The 16,172-nt window shown below is 46.3% G+C and overlaps 1 protein-coding gene across 1 annotated transcript in view; it reads left to right on the plus strand.

The window, feature by feature from the left end:
• LOC106698359 (maestro heat-like repeat-containing protein family member 1) overlaps positions 1-15,854 on the plus strand; it is a 44,887-nt gene extending 29,033 nt beyond the window's left edge. The window contains exons 15-27 of the mRNA XM_023759957.1: positions 1,594-1,716; positions 2,028-2,180; positions 2,896-3,021; positions 3,375-3,454; positions 4,047-4,182; positions 5,659-5,748; positions 11,259-11,363; positions 12,114-12,249; positions 12,708-12,805; positions 13,367-13,516; positions 14,590-14,744; positions 14,999-15,131; positions 15,762-15,854. Of these exons, the coding sequence (XP_023615725.1) occupies positions 1,594-1,716; positions 2,028-2,180; positions 2,896-3,021; positions 3,375-3,454; positions 4,047-4,182; positions 5,659-5,748; positions 11,259-11,363; positions 12,114-12,249; positions 12,708-12,805; positions 13,367-13,516; positions 14,590-14,744; positions 14,999-15,131; positions 15,762-15,854 (1,578 nt within the window). The remainder of the gene's footprint in view (positions 1-1,593; positions 1,717-2,027; positions 2,181-2,895; positions 3,022-3,374; positions 3,455-4,046; positions 4,183-5,658; positions 5,749-11,258; positions 11,364-12,113; positions 12,250-12,707; positions 12,806-13,366; positions 13,517-14,589; positions 14,745-14,998; positions 15,132-15,761) is intronic.
• The last annotated feature ends 318 nt before the right edge of the window (positions 15,855-16,172 follow it).

A 16,172-nucleotide genomic window follows, 5' to 3' on the forward strand; every position in this document is an offset into this window, starting at 1 on the left:
ATTCTGAGTCAAGATTCAGGATCAAGACTTTGGGGAGCACATCTAGGGAACAGTCAATGTTCTAGTGGGACTGGAGTGCAGTGTTCTTTGACAAGGAAGTAAAAGTGACCTCTTGCTAGCACTTGGGAACAGATTGAATGCAGAAGATAAAGATAAGAGAAAAAAGGGCATCTGGGATGATTCTTGGGTTTCTGGCCCAAGTGGGAGGAGAATGGTATCCTTCCCTAAGACCAGGAACCCAGGACAAAGGGGGAGGAAGTAGATGTACTTAGTTTTTGACTGGGAGGGGTTGCAGTGTCAGGTGGACATGCACAGAAGCATGTAGACCTGGAACTCAAACCTGGGCTTCGTGTCTAGATTTGGGAAACATATTTTCCCTGACTGTTAAATGGGGACGACAATATTTACCTCAATGCATTAGTGAGGATTAATCAAGTAACATGTATAAGGCTGGTAAACATTAAGCACTGATGTTCTGATGATGTCAGTTATGATGATGATATATGATGATGATGACCAGAAGGAGTGGTAGCCATGGCTAAGGGAGGACATAAGAAGAGGGACAGAATAGAACCCCCTTCTGATGCTCCACTAGCCCCTCTTTTCTAAAGAGGTAAAAATTTCCCTTTATCTACCTGATATCCAATGGTCTACAAGTCCCACTAAAGTTTCATCCCTCTCCATGATCTGTGTGCTGGAGCCTGTCACTGTCCCGAGGCTCCCTCCATCTGTCTGCTCTTGCTGCAAAGTCTGAATGGTGGCCCTTCCAGCACAAATGAGCCAATTTGCCAACAGCTGGCACCTGAATGTCTGCTTGAGCATTTTCTTAGCTCTGTGCCCAGTCATCCTTGTTCAGTAAGCTCTAGGGAGGGACTCAGCTGACACTGAAGTCAAAAGGGCCTGCTATGAGGCTGAGGGGTTAAGTTAAAGACTGTTCCTGGCAGGAACCACAGAATCCCCAAGTCTTCATGCTTTTGACTCTCTCTAGGGTGTGATTCCCAAACCCACTGGCACTGACAACATTACCACTGAGTTGTTTTGCCATGATCTCCCATACAACACATTCAGAAACTCACTGTTTTCTCTCTCTCTCCAACTTAGGCCTCTTTTTCACCTGCCTGTTTTGGTCAGAGTTACTGATGTTTCCTGTTCTCCTAAACTAGAAATATTGGCATTCTCTGCAAGTCTTCCTGTCTTCCATCTCCTCTCTGACTAGCTATCCAATCCTGTCAGCAAGGTGCCTGGGATTTGTTCTTCCTTCTGTTCCCTCCTCAGAGCAACCATTCTCTGAATTCCTAGTGCCTATAAAAGTATTCTGAAATGTACAGGGTTAGGTTTGACAATACCAAGATTTTGTAAATCTGTGACTATGATTTTTCTTAATAATTGACTTCTTAAATTACTTCTCGCAAAGATATTTGGTTCTCCACACGGATTTTAAATAATTCAAATGTGGAGAACCAAATTCCCTTCCATTTCTTTCCTCTCCTTTTCCTTCCCCTTCCTCTATGTATATCCTGCTTGTGGGGGAACATAGCATGTGTCTGGTTCACCCTGAACTGTGGCATGGGGTTGAGGCTCTCTTTGTTACAGGGCATTGCTGTGGCATTCAGCGTCGTGTCCAGGAAACATCTGAGGACAGTCCTGGAGCAACTGCAAGTGTATAGTGCTGTACTCACTGACAAGGAGTCATCGTCCATCCTCACACTGGCAAAGGTGATGTCATTCCCAGGGTGCTCTACCAGCCTCCCATACAAAGCCTTCCAAGGCATCCCCATCACCCCAGCCTCCCATTTCTCTGAGGCCTTGTGACTCATCTATAAAAGCTTCTCTTTCCCTTGAAACAACTGTGGGAAAGTTTCATCCTCCATCCCTTTCTATTGCCCTGCATTTCAGGCCCTGGTATCGCCAGCTACATGCCCACCCTGTCCCCCAAGCTGCTCGCCATCCCACAGTCCCATCTTCTTTCCCAAATCCTCTGAGCAACCTTTTCCTCTCTGAACCTCTGTTTCCCCCTCCCCCTACAGGAACATCAGCCAAGGGAATGGGTGCTTGTGTGTCACACCATCTACCTAAGCTATAGCAAGATTATTTTAGAGAGCAAGGGAGATATTTTCATGCATTTCGATGCCGTACTGGTCTTGATCCTGCAACACTACCACAACTGCATTTTGGAAAAGGTACTTCCTGCTTACTCTACTCCAGCATTCCATTTCTGCCACGTCCTCTCTTACCGCCCAAGAAAAAGGTGCTTGGCCTTAAATGGGAGTCAGGGGCTAGTACAGTGACTTCTCCCACATTTTCATCCTTTCACTTAACCCTGCTACTTGGAGACTCTAATTGGCCCAAGGAGGAGACCACAGTAACTTTAGGTCTGTTTCAAAGTGTGTCCTTCCCTGTGACAGAGCTTCGTAACCTGCCAGTGAGCTCTTCACTGCCCTCTCTGATGAAGGGATGAGTAAAACCTAAATTCCCTAGTGTTTGTAGGAAGAAGCATTCAGGAGAGGCAGAGGAGCTCCATACTGCTTTCCTGCCTTTGCTATGTGTCCAAAGCGTGGGTCCCCAGGGTTGGAGAAGAATCCCTTTCCATTCCCAAGTCAGATATCTTTTGGTAAAACGTGTTCAAGGGAAAGACAATACCTTGAGAGACCGGGAAGCTTGATCTATCCTAATTTCAGAGTCACATGAGGGTGGCTTCAGAAGGGGGTTGGTGAGAGGAGTGACTCTCTCCACCGCAGGGATGCACTGGTCTACCCTCAGAGGGAAGATGCAGAGCATCAGCCTAAGGAAGGCTAAAGAAGGCTTAGGTCCTCACCCCCCAGACTGTGTAGGTAGTGTGCCCTGGCCCAGATCCATTGCCACCTTGGAGAACCCTGAGCATACTGGTTCATTCAGGATAAGGACCTGAAGCTGGGTTACCTGAATGCCCTCATCATACTGACAAAAACCCTGGGCAGGCAGCAGCACGTGGCCTTTCAATTCAAGTTCCCCCACAAGCTAGCAATTGTTACCTTCATGCTGGTAAGTATCTTGCAGGAGGATGGAGGTGGGAATGCAGAGAGGAGGGAGGATGGGTCCACATGGAAACCATTGGTGGCACTCCTAGGCTAGAGCTGAAGGTAAAAGCCCAGATTTTCTAGTTTCCTTTTCCCGCCTTAGTGTTCCCTTTGCCATCCTCAAGGCTGGGGTGAGTACTGTAGGGAAGGTGTGGTGGGGAGTAGGAGAGAGGTGCTGTCCTCAGAGCCTTTGGAAGTCACTAAAAATTCTAAATTCCACCTTCTTATGAACACAGCCTGGAGTGGGAGGAGGCAGAAGCAAACAAGAAAAATATGTTCACCATCCTTTTGGGGTGTGTGTGTGTGTGTGTGTGTTAGGACCTAATCAAGGAGGAGCCATTGAACTCCATTTCCAGCCCTATTAGACAGAAGGCAATGAACGTCATCAGTAACTTCAGGTAACAACACACCATCCACTCTGTCTTCCTTGACCTGGTTCTATTGCAGCTCTTTCTTCCCTAGTTGATCCCCACCTCTTATTTTCTGCTTCTGCTTCTAGCATAAGGGAATAGTAGGAATTTACTGGCCAATATCTGCCACTTCTTTTGGCCAAGATTTTTTGAATTGGATTTTCAAAGGACCCAGGAGAGATGGCCTCTCCTATCTCTATAGGCACTTGCTGTTAATTCTGCCCCAGGCATCCTTTTGCTTTCAGCCCTGTCCCTGATAGGCACCTCCATCTCCATCAGTGATGTCCCGTTCCCTCAAAAGCTCTGGGAATCTAACAAGGAATAATATATCATCCCAAATTAGCAGTACCCTTTCCTGTAATAGTCATGCCTCCTCTCTTTCCTATAGTTCGTTTCTTTCCATCTTCCTGGCTCTTTTCACCATTTCTTACTGTTACTCCCTTTCTTTTAATATCCTTTCTTCTGATATCTTCCTCTTTCTTGCTCCCACTTATTCCTCTGTTTCCATCTTCTCTTTCTATACCCTTTTCTGTTGTTATTCCTGACAACACTGGTTACACTTCTTCTCCCTGGATCTTAGGATGTTCAGGCCCCTCTTAGGGATAGAAGAAAGAGTAGAGCTCCTGGGAACATGCTTCAAGAGTGTGTTCTGTCTGCCATCCATTGAAGTGTTACGAAAGGAGGCATCTAGTCCCAAGGAGGGCCAGGCCAATGTGGTAAGTAACTCTTTGATGTTTGTCTCTTTGGCTTCATTTTTTATTTTTTTTAAGAGGTTAGGAAGTATAGGTTTGGCAGTTTTATGTAATAGTCTTCTGCCTTCTTTAATAAAAACACCAAATCATTGGAAGGAAGCCCTCCTGTGAAGAAGAGGTTGCTAGGTCATGTAGTCTGAACTCTACTCCTGAGATCTTCTACCCGTTGATTACCACTGCCACCACTTCAACACTCTGGCCCCAAGGCAGACACTTGATCCTCCCCTTTATAACTGCTGTGTGATTGAAATGAGACTAGAAGGTTCAAATATGATTTTAGTAACGGTTGATATGTACGTAAATCCAGGGAATCCCAGGAGCAAGCAATCAGAGTCTATTTCTTATAGGGCCTGCAGTGTTTCCTTGAGGAAGGAAAGAGGGATTCAATTTTTAATTTATATTCATATATTTAATGCCTAGGAATTCTTTCATGTGTTCTGATTACACCTTTATCTTGCCTGGTTGTTCTTGTTTTATTGATGCCATAGTCTCTTGAAATGTTTCTGAAGATATTAAAGAGAATTTAAAAATACAGGTTTCTATTATTTACCAAATTAGCTTGATTTTCTTTAAGGTCAGTTGGTTTGTTCATCTTGGGCCTCCTTTTCATCTGATTTCTGGTAATTCTTATTTTTTAGTTCATAGTTATGTCATGAAGGAAAGACTGGTACATATAGAAAAGGCAGAGGTGGGTTTTCTCTGGCCTCCCTCAGTGTAAATCTGATTTGGATAAGGAAGTTATTTTGACAGGATTTCCCTGTATTTGGAGCAAGCTGGGAGTTCCAGCTGCCCAGTACAAATAGCTTTACACCTAGGTAGGTTTCTTCTGAGTATTTTATTCCAGGGAGAGCTGGCTTTCTTTTTTCCCCCCTGCTTTTCAGTGTTAGTGGCTGGGATCTATCACAATGTTGCTCTGGTTCTCCCAGCAGGCCCTACGTTTAGAAGCCCTCCTTGGCAGATCACCTACTCTCTTTATAAGGCTTTGGGCAAGGCCACTTGGTTCATTAAAGGATGAGAGGGAGAAACCCACTGTCCTAGCTTTTGTGAATCAGTTACTCTGCAGACAGCCAGGCCAGTCCTCCTCCCACCGGGAGCCAGCTAGCCTGTCAGTCCTGGCTGCTTACTGAAGCTGTACCCCCTGGGACCAGAGTCCCAGATGAGCTAGAGTTAAGGAGTAGGGATGGAGGAGGCGGGGTAGCTACGTTGCAGGGGAACTTCCAGTTCACCAGGACAAACTACACACCAGGCAGACATTTGTGCTCTGGTGAAACAACAGAGGGATTTATTGAAGTGAATGATGGGCCAGTAGTGCTTTAATGTAGGGAAGTTTTTGGAGCAGGCTTTCTCAAGGAAGGCTGGGAGAGCCAGAATGCTGAGCAGTTTAGAAGGAGGGTTGGGGCTGATAGGTTGGCAATTTTTTGAGTTTCTTTTCCCCCTCAGGATCTGTTTGAGGGGACCATGCAATCCCTCCTAAGACTATTGGAGACACTTATTGTTGAGATGCCCACCCGGATCCAGAACTGCTTGCAGGTTCGTGGGAGGAAGCCCCTGAACGTTGGTGTATTTATTTCCTAGAACTGCCATAAATAAATACCGCAGGAAGTGACGTCAAACAACAGAAGTACATTCTCTCAAGTTGTAAAGGACAGAAGTCCAAAATCAAAGTTGTGGCTGGTTTGGTTCCTACTGGAGGCTCTGAAGGAGAATCTATTCTGTGCATCTCTCCTAGCTTCTGGTAACCCCTGGCAACCCATGGTATCTCTTGGTTTGTAGACATATCATTCCAATCTGTGCCTCCATTTATTTTTCACAGCGCATTCTTACGTGTGTGTGTGTGTGTGTGTGTTCTTTTTTTTAAAAAAATATGTTTTTATTGATTTCAGAGATGGAGGGAGATGGAGAGAGAGAGAGAAACATCAATGACGAGAGAGAATCAGTGATCGGATGCCTCTTGCACAACCCCCACTGAGGATTGGGCTCACAACCCGGACATGTGTCCTTGACTGGAATCCAACCCAGGACCCTTCGGTCTGCAGGCCACCCTCTATCAACTGAGCCAAACCCGCTAGGGCTCTTAATACGGACAGCAGTCATTAGGTTAGGACCCACAAATCCAGTATGAACTCACTTTAATTTGAATTATCTGCAAAGACCCTATTTTCAAACAAGGTCACATTCTGAGATTCTGAGTGGACATGAATTTTGGGGGACACTATCGACCTGGTACAGTTGGGAACTGACCAGGAGAACTGTCTAGGGACTGCTTATTTTCACAGTAAGAAAAACTAAGAAGTGGAACTGCTGATGAAGATTGGGTGCAAAGCTTTTAGGGAAATGGTAATAAGGTCTAGATCGAATAACTAATGTTGGTCTTGTCTTTAGAGGAGAAAGCTTCCTCCTTCTTCTCCTTCAGCCATAGCTGTGGCCAGCTTCTCTCTCAGCTGCCCACTGCTCCCGCATAGCAGTTAACAGTTAAAAACATCGGCTCTGGACTGCCATACACTATGGTTCCAGATTGTGGCTCTGCTGTTTGCTGTGTGGTCTTGGGAAGTTGTTTAACTTCTGTTTGCCTCAGTTTTCTCTTGGAAACTGGAATGACATATAGCACCTAGTTAATACAGTCATTTGGTAATCAAATGAGATGTTTACAAAGTGCTTGGCTCAGAGACGTGAGGTGCAGGTACAAATGATTTGCCCATTTTAAAATTGTCTTTTTATTGACTTGATTTACTCTATGCTAATGTCATTGGGATACTTTGGCTTTCTCCTGAAATTGCTATTCCCAGTTACCACAGGGAGTTCAAGATTTCTTTGCAGTTCCCGTGTTACTAAAATATAGGTGATTGAGGACTATATTCAGAGTATGGCATTCAAAAGTTACTTGAAATATTTTTTGTATGATTATATTGTCAATTGATATAATTTAGACTTGTTTGTCTTAAATTTTAGGGTTTTTCTTTTACTTAACTGAAGAGCTTGATGATATAAAGATTTACATAATTAAAAACTTACTAGTAAAACCATGTAAAGTTTTACTCAGAGAATTTTTGCTTCCAAACTGATCCTCTTAACCTTATTCCCACTCACCCTCTATAGATAACTATTTTCATTAACTTCTGGTTTGTCCTGTCTGTTTTTCTTATTGTGAAAATAAGCAAATCTCTGTTTATGCTATATTCTTATTTCCCTTTCTGTTTTACACAGTCGTTAGCACATTCTATTCAGTGCTCTTGACCTTGCTTTTTTCATTTATCCACATCAGTTCACAGATATATTCCTTTTTTATGGTTTCATATATTGTGTGCATATAATATAGTTTATTCAATCAGTCCTCTATGGATGGATATTGGACTGCTTGTAATTATTTTGCTACTGGTTTTCTTCTTAACTTTTAAATTTGAATGGATTGTAGATTCACTGGGAGTTGCACAAATAGTACATAAAGCCTCTATTAAAACCAGGGAATTTCCTAGCCAGTATGGCTTAGTTGTTGAGCATTGGCCCATGCAGCAAGAGGTCACTGGTTCAATTTCCGGCCAGGGCACATGCCTGGGTTGCAGGCTTGATCCCCAGTGCGGGGGTTTGAGGGTGTATGCAGGAGGCAGACAATCAGTGTTTCTCTCTGATCAATGTTTTTATCTCTCTCCCTCTCCTTTCCTCTCTCTCTAAAATCAATAGAAACATATTAAAAAAACACACAAAAAACAGCGAATTGATGTTGACACGCCATTGTAAGACATAGACTTTATTCAATTTTAAAGAATTTTGTATTTAATATTTTTTTATTGATTAAGATATTACATATGTGTCCTTATACCCACGTTACCCCCTACCCCCCCCCCGCCCCGCTCATGCCCCCACCCCCCCCGCTGTCTGTGTCCATTGGCTAGACCTACATGCTTGCATGTAAGTCCTTTGGTTGATCTTTCCCCCTCACCCCCACCCTCCCCTACCTTCCCTCCAAGGCCCGACAGTCCAATCAATGCCTCTCCGTCTCTGGATCAGTCCTTGTTCATCAGTTTATGATGTTTATTATATTCCACAAATGAGTGAGATCATGTGGTATTTATCCTTCTCTGACTGGCTTATTTCACTTAGCATAATGCTCTCTAGTTCCATCCATGGTGTGGCAAATGGTAAGAGTTCCTTTTTCTTCTTCCTCTTCTTAAAGAATACCTTTCAGCATTTCATATAATGCTGGTTTGATGGTGATGAACTCCTTTAGCTTTTTATCTGTGAAGCTCTTTATCTGACCTTCAATTCCGAATGATAGCTTTGCTGGATAAAGTAATCTTGGTTGTAGGTTCTGGGCATTAATCACTTTGAATATTTCTTGCCACTCTCTTCTGGCCTGCATGGTTTCTGTTGAGAAATCAGCTGACAGTCGTATGGGTATTCCCTTGTAGGTGACTGACTGTTTTTCTCTTGCTGCTTTTAAGATTCTCTCTTTGTCTTTTGCTCTTGGCATTTTAATTATGATGTGTCTTGGTGTGGTCCTCTTTGGATTCCTTTTGTTTGGGGTTCTCTGCGCTTCCTGGACTTGTAAGTCTATTTCTTTTACCAGGTAGGGGAAGTTTTCTGTCATTATTTCTTCAAATAGGTTTTCAATATCTTGCCCTCTCTCTTCTTCTGGTACCCCTATAATTCTGATGTTGGTTCGCTTGAAGTTGTCCCAGAGGCTCCTTACACTATCTTGGTATTTTTGGATTCTTTTTTCATTTTGCTTTTCCGGTTGGGTGTTTTTTGCTTCTTCGTATTTCAAATCTTTGACATGATTCTTGCGATCCTCTGGTCTGCTGTTGGGAGTCTGTATAATATTCTTTATTTCAGTCAGTGTATGCTTAATTTCTAGTTGGTCCTTTATCACAACATCGAGGGTCTCATTAGATTTCTTGAGGATCTCACTACATTTATCGGCGGTTTCCATAAAATTCTTGAAAAATCTTAGAACAGTGGTTTTGAACTCTATATCCAGTCGTTTGCTGTCCTCCATTTCTGTCATTTGTGACCTGTTTCTTTGTCTTCTCATTTTGTCTGCTTCTCTGTGTTGGTAGAGTGGTTTGTGTGCTAGGTGTCCTACAGGGCCCAGTGGCTCAGCCTCCCCAGTTACCTGAGGTGGACACTCTTGGTGCACCCCCTTGTGGGCTTTGTGCACAGTCTTGTTGTAGTTATGCCTTGGTTGTTTTAGGTGTCACTGGGAGAAATTGACCTCCAGGCCAATTGGCAGTGAGAATCAGCTGTGTCTGCAGTGGGAGAACTTCTGTGCTGAAGACACCCTTCTGGGGCAAGACTTGCTTCAGTGGGGCTTTGGTGCTCACTGAGTCTGCCCCCTGAGTGTGTTCCTTATGAATCTGAGGAGTTATAATCTGGGTGGTCCCACTCTGACCACTGGGTACACTGGCTCTTGGATCTAAGGAGGTGCTAATTAAGCCTCTTCCTGAGGTTACCCAGCAGGAGCTACGAATAGATAAGCAGATTCCCCTTCCTTTTTTGGGGGGTTTGGGGGTGCCCAGATGAGGCCCAGCTGTGAAGCAATGCAAGCTGCTGTGTGGCCTTGGGCCTTCTCTTGGAAGTTCTGGGTCTGTCTGGCCCAGCTGCAATTTGTTAGGTAATTGTCAGTTTGCAAAGGACCCGGGCATTCATATGCAAAAGGCTTTGCAGCAGCCTGGAAGGGGCGGGGTCTCGGAATCAACGGGGCGGAGAAGCAGCTATGGCTGATTCTCAGCCTTGCCCTAAGGGGCCGCATGTCTCAGTGTCCTGGTAATTGCTGCCAGCACCTCTGAGGGAAAGCCGCCCTCAAGTTCCGAGTTCTGCCTGCTGCCAGACCGTCCAGTTTCTCCCCGTATGAGCCCTGGGACCCCAGAGATTTCCCGGAACCGGAGTTCAGAGCAGTCGGGAGCTTGTGACTCCCTCCAGATTCAAAAAGACAGCCGAGTCCTCAGGTGCCCGCCCCTTTCTGCGCGCAGGAGCCTCTGTGCCTCCGCACTTCACTTTCCTAGTTCCTCTGAGTCTGTGTGCTCTTCTTTTTCCTTCTAGTTGTAGAATTTCCACTCAGCCAGCCTTCCTGTGGTTCTGGATGATGACCGTTCTGTCTTTTAGTTGTATTTTTGAAGTTGTTGTCGGAGGCAGCAATTTTCCGTGTTTTTCTATGCCGCCATCTTGGTTCCTAAAGAATTTTTTAAAATTGATTTTAGAGGGGAAGGGAGAAGGATAGAGAGAGAGAGAGAAACATCAATAATGGGAGAGAATCATTGATTGGCTGCCTCCTGCACATCCCCTAATGGGGATCGACCCTGCAACCCGGCCATGTGTCCTTGACTAGAATCAAACCCAGGACCCTCTGCAGGCTCATGCTCTAGCCACTAAGCAAAACTTCTGGTCAGTGCAGCATCAGTGTTCTTTTGAGTTGGTTGTGGATTTTTCACCTGCTACTCTTCTTCTTTTTCAATTATATATCACGGTCTGTGTGGTTGCATCATTGTCAGATTTATGACTCATTGTCAGATTTATGACTGTAGATTGACAAGTAGCAGTGGTATTTGGGACCCATAATTAACCAAAGGTGAGACACTTTTCCATTGTGTTTCAAGTGAAACCATTTATAATGATATTTTTCAAATAGATTTACACACACTTTACTGTTATTTTTTTTATCACCAAGTTCTTTTTCTACTGAAGAATGGGAGGCAGACAGTAGGGGAACTCAGAGGTATGTTGAATCACTGAAGTGAATAGAGTGGATATTTTTTGAGAGCCACTGTTGAACCTGAAGGAAGGGGGTTGGAATTGAGGAGATTTCTATCACATAAACGAAGGGAAAATATGGGGCTGGAAGACTTAATATCGTGTATAATTGATAGGAGAGAGGAGAGAATGAAACCTCTGGTGCCAGACCCACATATAACCTGCCTCTTGGCAAAAGAGGTCCTGCTGTCAGAACTCTTGCCCTAAAACTTTGTAAAAGCCAGGTTCAAGAATATCTTTCTGTTCTCTGGGACACAGATGAATGGGCCTCTCCTTTCATTATCTTCTTCCTCCAGCTTATGGATCCTTGGCTCAATTCCCAGAAGGATAACGAGCGGGAACGGGCCATGTGGTGTGCTGCGCGTATTCTGGAGTTTACAGCAAAAATGGAGGACTTCAGTGTGAGTGGGAGCCGGCCCTGGAGTCTGAATTCTCATACCCTGTCTGGTTGCCCTTACCCCTACCTTCATCATATATATTACCTAGCCTCAGTCACTCATTCTCATCCTCATTCTCCGTGGCCCATGCTGTTTTCTCTTGTGCATCCCATCCTGTTCTCTCCTTTCTCCCTTCTGTCATCTTCTACTTGGTCTTTTTCTCCAACCATCAGTTTTATTTCATCCCACATGGTTCAGTTTGACGTTACTTGTCTGAACAAGCAATGACTAAACACTCGCCATGTGCCAGGCACTGTGGTAGGTGCTGTAGGGAATGCACAGATGACCAAGATAGTTTCTGACTTCATGAACCTTACAGTCCACTGGGGACAGAGGCATGCATAGAACAAACTTAAATAGCAGGTGATAATGAATATATAAACTGAATATAGTGGGACTAAAAGATCAAAACAAACAATTACAAGTTGAGCGGGCAGGGAAAGGTTCATAGAGAAGGCGGCATTGAACTAGACTTGACAGATGAGTGGGGTGTCAAGGGGCAAAGAAGGGGGATAGAGTAAGTAATTATAAAATGATGACCTCTGATGTCCTTTATGGCCACAACTCATCTATCTAATTCCATTCCCATTAACCTCACATAGTCTCACCTTTCATGTCTCTGGCACATGCATTTCCTCCTCTGAGTTCTTCCTGTGATAGCTCAGCCTAAGGGAATGGCTGGGATAACTTGTGACTTCCAGCTTCCTTCCCCAGATGGAAATTGAATTCACCCAGCTGGGGCGCTTGGTAAAGCTGCTGGCCATGCGCTGCCAGGACCCAGTGGACAGCATCTGCTTCCTGTCTGCCAAGGCTGTGTATCACCTCTACTGTATCCTCTTGAAGAAAAAGCGTATGAGGAACCTGCTCTTACCACTCCCCCTCCAACCACACACTTAGGCCTGGCCATCCCCACACACTCGTCCCAAGACAGTGAGAGCCAAGAAGCTGCTTGAGTACCTCATTTCCATTGAGGAACTTACTCCCAAACATCTACAGATAATCTCTTGGGAAAAAATACCTACATAGGAAATACTTCTTTGGAATTAGTTTCTTTGTTTTTGGCTCAGCCCCATCCTTTTACCCAATTCTATCTCTGCTCTGAGGCAGGCAAGATAGTTTGTTTGTCTTTTACCTCAGCTCCCACCATTTCTTACCTTAATGCCCATTCCTCTACTACCAGCCCCAAAGGACATACATAGCCCCAAGCTGACTTAGTTCAGTAGGAGCTTTGGGCTAGAAGGTGGGAAAGGGGGAGTTTAACATGCCTTCTGAGTGTCTGAGAGGTGGGGCTGGGTGTCTCTGTTTCAGAGATGAAGAAGAAAATACAAGGCTTGTGGATAGAAGAGGGCATGGATGAAGCCTATAGTGCCAACTTGTTCTATAACAACACCGTTGAGATTGCCGAGGTGAGGGAGCAGGACCAGAGACAAAGTGAGGGAAGCCTGGGCGTCTCATTTACATGCTATTATAGACTCCTGGGTGGGACTCCTATCCTGTCTCTCTCCCCATTCTATTATTGGATGTGAACTTTCCCTTTGGGGGAAATTTTCCTATCACATGCTACTATTTGTCCCCCCTTGAGCATCAATGGTCCTGATCCTTGTCTTTCCCTGTCCCCCCAGAAGCATTTGCTTCATGCTAATGCTGCTTTGTGAGCAATGTGTAGACTCAGAGATGTCACTGAGGATCTTAGCCCCAGCCCTCCTCTCCCGGGGTTCTGCCTCTGCACCCCCTGACCCTGAGCCCCACATTGCACTTGAGACCACTGTTTCCTCCCTTCCATCCCCAGGACTCTGTCCCCAGGAAAGGGTCTTCTAGGAGTTAGGGAGATAGCACAAGCCTAGGACAGAAGCACAGGAGCTCCCAAGAGAAGCCCTCCCTCACCAGGAGGAATGGCACAGGCTGTCTCAGGCAGGGGGAGCCCTGCATCCAGACTCATCGCACCATGTGATCCCACCCTGTTGCAGGCCTTTGCAGAGTACTTCACCCAGAGCCAGCTCACCAACCTGGTGCTGACAGCCATGGAGGAGCTGACGGGCAGCAGGGCTAAGGTGTCTCTGGCTGCAGCCCAGTTGATGAGCGCTGTCATGAAAAAGCGGGGCTCAGATTTGATAAAGGTAGTGTGGTGCTGGGTGGGAGCTCTGCCCTGAATGTCAGGGGCACTGGCTCATGTCCTGGCTCTGCTACCAAGCAGCCAAAGGGCTGTAGCCAAGACCCTCTCCTCAGCTGGCTTTAATTCATTCACTTCTAAAATGTAGGCTTGCACTATATTTCCTCTGTGGTCCCACTGAGCTCTGACATTTGTAATCCTGAGCTTGTAACTGCAGTGCCTCCTATCTGGGCGGCCGATTCCACAGTAATGACAGCCATGTGCAGGGGTGTAGGCATTGTTGGGGGACTCACCCCGACCCCCTGGAAGCTTAGACCTCTGCGAAGGGGTAAGGCTGTCGATTGGAAACAAGGAAGCTCACAGAATGACTGACCTATGTATAAATGTTCTTTGAAGCTAGCATAAATATGGGAAGGCCTAGCATTTAGAAATCTGTTCCTCACTTCACTAAGAAAAAACAACTTCAAAATCGGGTCACATAGGGCAAGTCTGTGAGTGGCCACCATCCTCTTTATATGTGTCACGGGCTGCCCACCCCCTTCTCTCTATGAATCCCCAGACACCCGTTGCCTCCACTCATTTATGTGACTGGCGTGGCCTAGGTACAGAAATGGAAGGGCACCATGACAGTCCTTGAGATATTACAATGAAATGGACTTCCCAGAGGTCCATAGTTTAGAACTCTGAGCACCGGATGAGAACCCTGTGGTCTTTCCACATCCAGTGCCACTGTCCCTGTAGTTTCAGGGCTAGAAGTTGACCTTAGCTGGAAGGGAAAGGCCTGAGTGCCTCCAGGGCTTTGGCTTTCTTTCTGGAGGGTCTTCTGTCTCCTGAGGAATCTCAGACCACCTCTCTGGATGTGGGGGTTCTGGGTAGGCATTTGCTCTAGTGGGCCTTGGCCCGAGCTCCCTTTTGTGGGCCCTGCTACTCTGGCCTTTGGCACCCCGGAACTCTGCCTTGAGAAGAGAGTCAGGGACAGGATTGCAACTAGGCCCCTTGAGTTTGAGGACTCAGTAGAGCGGGAGGAGGAAGGAAGGAAGTCAAGAAGGACTGACGGGGTTTTCTGGCTCTCCCCTGCAGGTTGAGGAAATTGTGGTGGGCACCCTGGAACGGCTCAAATTGCAGCTGGAGCCCAACACAAAGGAGGAGACCCTTCGGGCCCTGTGCTTGCTGGCAGGCAACTGCACCCACAGCGTTGTGCCCCTGCTGCTCAACAGGCCCCTCCCTTGGGATAGGTACCTCTCCCACACCCAGGAGCACACTCCATCCCAGTAAACCCTCCCCTGCTCCAACCCAAGCCCATGTTAAAAATCACTGCACAAGGATGCTTTCTTCTTGATGCCAATCAAACTTCATGTTCTTTGGCCAAGTCCTCTTGGGCCTCACTCCCACTAGAACCTGAGAACTGGCCCTTCATAGGCTCAGGACCAGATTGGTACTAGAATATGATTACCAGGGCCCATGACATAGCTGTCCCTGGCTCCTGCAGAACCATTTTGGCCCCATGGAGGTTGTTCGGCACCGAGCGAAAGACCACAATCAACGTCCTGCAGCTGCTGATAGGCATCCTGGAAAACCACTCCACAGAGGGCACGACGGAGAAAGCCCTAGAGCCCGAGGAGGTCAGCATGGGGAGGGTGGGGGGCGGAGGACTTATGTCTGGGACTTACGTGCAGATTAAAGGGCACGTGCTGGGTGCGGTCAGTTGTTAGGGAGCAGTGAAGAGGAGACTGTTAACACTGGACTCACTAGTACTGCACATACGGTTAGCACTTGAACTTTGTACATCCAAGAACTCCATGATGTAGAAAGTGCAGGAATCAATCCCATTTCATCGACAAGGAAACTGATGTTCAGAGTTAATCAGCTTTTTCTATCTCTTGATTTTGGGTCTGGCACCCATATTTCTGGGGGCCTGGCCAGGGGCATGCGGTGCTAGGCGCAGAGGATGAAGTTTGGTTGTCTGAAATGGGGTGGCCCAATTTATTTTCTGCTGAAAAATTAGAGTTGGTTCCCTTTTTGTTTTTAATGTTTGGGAATAAAGAGAGAGCAGATTACATATGTTTGGCCCCTCATTTCCCCAGGGATGAGCTGTGGGCTTTCAGTCTTTGAGTGCTTCTTAGAAACCTCAGTCAGGGTGCACTGTGACCTTTGGGCACTGACAGGGAGGGGCAGTGTGTGGGTTGTGGGACCATTTATGTCAATTCTGCTTCCTGCTTTCCATGTGTCCTCCCCAGGCGGCGTTTGCCTTGGCGGCGTTTGCCTTGTGTGAGATGCTATCCGGGACTCTGTGCCGGGAGGCCATCCTGGAACTCTACCCCCGGCTATTGCTGGCTTCTGGGTGATTGAGCAAAAGATCCCCAAGAATGTGGTGGTCTACAGGAAGGTTGGGGGCTCAGGCAAGACCTTTGACCCCACTAGGTAAGCCTAACCCTGGTGTGATGGAGAAATGAGGCTAGTCAACTCCAGAGGGCCCTGGACAGCTGGATGCCAATCCCCTAGGGAAGCTGAAGAAGAGACTGACAGCAGCACAGAGCTAGAATGTCGGTGTGGGTGCCCCAACATCACGTGCTGGAATGTCCCCACATATTTTCATGTTGTCTCATTACCCTTTTTCTTGCATGCACTCCTCTGCTTCACCCAGCGGTTCACATCTCTGTTCA

This window comes from Myotis lucifugus, unplaced genomic scaffold (assembly GCF_000147115.1).
Source record: "Myotis lucifugus unplaced genomic scaffold, Myoluc2.0 scaffold_167, whole genome shotgun sequence".
Lineage (NCBI taxonomy): Eukaryota > Metazoa > Chordata > Mammalia > Chiroptera > Vespertilionidae > Myotis > Myotis lucifugus.